General features: G+C 45.4%; 1 protein-coding gene across 1 annotated transcript in view; it reads right to left on the bottom strand.

Moving 5' to 3' along the window:
* Window positions 1-447: 447 nt before the first annotated feature.
* The window catches only part of PROSER2 (proline and serine rich 2), a 13472-nt gene continuing 10540 nt past the window's right edge, over window positions 448-3379 (bottom strand). Inside the window, exons 2-3 of the mRNA XM_009649454.2 lie at window positions 2343-2595; window positions 448-1448 (exon numbers count right to left, since the gene is read on the bottom strand). Of these exons, the coding sequence (XP_009647749.2) occupies window positions 448-1448; window positions 2343-2595 (1254 nt within the window). The remainder of the gene's footprint in view (window positions 1449-2342; window positions 2596-3379) is intronic.

The raw sequence follows: 3379 nt of genomic DNA, 5'->3' as shown, positions 1-3379 counted from the left end.
ATCTCGAGCTCCCACGAACAGACATACATGTGTGAGCAAGACAAACAGCTTTTTTTTTTTTGGCTTCAGAAAGAGCAAAAGGAAGATTCACCATTCGCTTCGCTATGTACAACAATACTGCACTGTACACTTCATTAACGGGATGCTGTCTGCTACAGTCCAGCATTACTTAAATAAAATTCCTCTTAGTCACAAAGAGCAACAGATGAGTATCTCTGTAGGAAGGAGAGCTGAAGCCCACTGCCGTACATGACCGTACATGGTGCCAGTTCTTCTGGGATAAACACGAGCGGTCATTCCACAGCATCTAGTACCTCCTCAGCTTGCCTGAAGCAAAGAACTTCCCCTTTCTTCTTCCAATCTGTTTGATCCCAATCCTGCTGGGACTATTCTAACACAAAGCCATGCTATGACTTCCCCCCCATTGCCAAAAGATTCCCATCCAAATTATGCAGTCTCTTTCAGTAGTCCCAGTTTCCGAAGTGCCTCTCTCCTAGCTTCTTCTGTTGAGCCACGGCCAGAAAACTTTACCGTTACCCCTTGGGATCGAAATCCTGAAGGTCTAGGCAGCGAACCTGATCTCCTCCTCATATCCAGGTTTAGACTAGGTTGTTTATAATCATTAAAACTTTTTGCTGTGTTCTGCTGCGTGCTGCTGGCCTTGTCAGCAGCAAGAGCTACCTCTGGTTTGATTGTTACAGTTTTGCCCATAGGAAGGAAAGGGCTGGGCTCACTTTTTAAAATATCGTGGATGTTTTGATATCCATTGGGAACAGCGTCTGCCTGTTTGGGCTGCACATCAAGCTGCTGAGTGCTTGGGGCATGGTCCACTTGGTCCTGAGCTGGCTTTCCTTTAACTAGGCCAAGTTTTGTCAGGGCCTCATATCGTGTTTGCTCAGAGGAGAGATCCCTTAAGGAAGAACTTCTATTACGTGACAAGAAGTCATTTTTCTGCAGCTTCTCCTCCAGTTCAGCTGCCAGAAAAGCTCCTCCATTTATGTTGGCCAGCACCTGAGCTCTCCGCTCCTGGACGTTAACTGCTGCTTTTGAAATCGTCTCATTGAATTCTTTGCCACTGACATTTGTTATGTTGATGTTGCTCGGGAACCGGTGCAGTTTGGGTGCAGGTGCAGGAGGGTGCTTGGGAGCCACAAAATAATCACCATTGGCTACTAGGGTTTTCTTCTTGTCTGCACTCCCTTCCTTGAGGGCATTGGGGAAGCGCGCCCTGCTCTCCATCTGCTGCTCAGACATCTTCTGGGCCATGATGAGCGGAGTGGGGACAGAGCGAAGCAATTTTGGATGTTGCACTGGAGGAGGTGGTGGAGGAGGAGGAAGCGGAAGAGTCTCAGACATCGGTGGTGGTGGTGGTGGTACAGGGGGTTGTGGGGGAAGGTCAGCAGGTACAGCTGGCTTAGGGCTCTCTGTTCTCCAGGTAGCATCCAACACTTAAAAGACAAAGCAGCAATAATGTCATTAAGTCTCCACACAGAGCAGAATACAAGACTTTCTTTCACCTAGGATTAGCAAGCGTCAGTACTCCCCGCCCCCAATTTTCTAACTCAAACTCAGCCCACGTTGCCAGAAGAAACTGTAACTGAACTCCAAGCAATGGCATCTTGTAGGCGACACTATCGTTCAAATCGCCGTATTTACAATGCGTTCACTAGAAGCCCTCTTTCTGCCATTCATTCACAATCTCCGTGTCAGCTTTACTCTGTTTCAATGGCTGCTTTTTCTATAAGAGTTCTGCAATTCTCATTTATCATAACAGCCAAGAGAGGACACATTACACTCCACTGTATGTACCAGCCGATAAATCCATTCTCCAAAAACGGAGAACTTGACATGGTGAAGAAAACAACATGCCACACACTATCTTGTCACAAACTTGATAGGATCGTGTGCCTTTCAGTCCCACACAAAGTAACACAACAAACAACCTGCTATCTTAAAACTCTTCGAGAAAGTCTTAAAAGGCCTTAGAGAGAAGCAGAGCGTGAACACATTGATGAACACTGTTCTGCCTTATTGCAATGACTCTGCATAATACTCAGTTCTGGTACAACTCGGTCACCTGGTAGGGGACTGAGATAGCAGTCCAAGAACTTCACCATATGCATGACCTCCATGAGAAAGAAAGAAAAAAGTTATAGTAATAGCAAGAATTTCAGAAATCCCCAGTCAAATTAAAATCACAGTCCTTAGAGCTCCTGACGTGTAATGGATTCATCTTGATGTAGTAAGGAAGATGCAGAATTTCTTTAAGTGTTTCTGTTGAGAACTGGAGTATGTCAGGGCTAGGTCAAAGGGAAAACCACACTTCCAAGAAATACGACTACCTGGTTCTGCATCTCTGCTAGGAGGGCCTTCGTGGTCGCTACTCTCAGGTGTTGACTGTACTAAGTCAATGATATCTTCAGTCTCTGAATGACTGGACACATTTTCGTCCGTTGACCTTGGGGACTGGCAGTGGATGCCACTGTCACGTAGGACCGGCTCCTCCAAGTCATCTTCTAAGGCATCTATGGTTTCCTCAAAGAACATGAGAACATCCTGCTCTTCATGAGTCAAGTACTTCAGACTCTCATCATCCTATGGGGAAGAAAAAAAAATCCAGAAAGATTAACACCCTACAGGTGAGTACAGTTAAGTACGCCGATAGCAAACACAGCACCCCTTTTTGTATGCTAAAAGGGGCAGGATGTAACAGGCAGCAGTCCACCAGAAGCAACTCCTGCTTGCTGTTTCATCCCTTCCCAAAGAGGCCTTCAGCCACCACAATACAAGAGAAAAACAAAAGCCAGGAGTTTATAGTGCATTAGTTTTGACTGAAGAACAGCAACTGGCATTCATCCTTTAAAGTACCTAACTTTAGCTCAGCAGACAAGTGTCCATTTCAGTTGGACAGAACAAATTGCTAAAAGATCATAAAAAAGCAGACTAAAAAAACCCAAACACCAAACAACAATCCACCACCACCTGTACCTTTACAAGGGTTAAGACAGATTCTTCAGGCTCCAAACTGGAGTAAGCGGTTTCAGTTTCTGTGTCAGGTTCAGGGACAAGGCTTGGTAGCAGCATGAGAGGGAAAGGGTGCCTTCAGTCCAACAAATGGGTTTATTCCCTTTTATTCCCTTTTTGCTCTAGCCCAAAGTGGGACTTGAGCTTCTAGAGGCAGAGCTGGAGCTGAAATCTGGCTCTACCACTGCAGTCCCTGAGTGATCCAGAGTTACGTGGTAGATTACAAAGGAGTAATAATAAGGAGGGAGAGAGTTTCTAAAGATTTTACCTTTGAGTTACAGAAAGGAAAAATTTAGCATAAATCTGAAAACAGGTTCCCTAGCAGTAACGTGCCTTGGGCTATTTTCTTCAGCAG

Source organism: Egretta garzetta, unplaced genomic scaffold (genome assembly GCF_000687185.1).
Source record: "Egretta garzetta isolate BGI_Z169 unplaced genomic scaffold, ASM68718v1 scaffold291, whole genome shotgun sequence".
In the NCBI taxonomy this organism is placed as follows: domain Eukaryota; kingdom Metazoa; phylum Chordata; class Aves; order Pelecaniformes; family Ardeidae; genus Egretta; species Egretta garzetta.
Note: the sequence above shows the minus strand (reverse complement) of the source record. Positions and strands in the feature narration are given on the sequence as shown.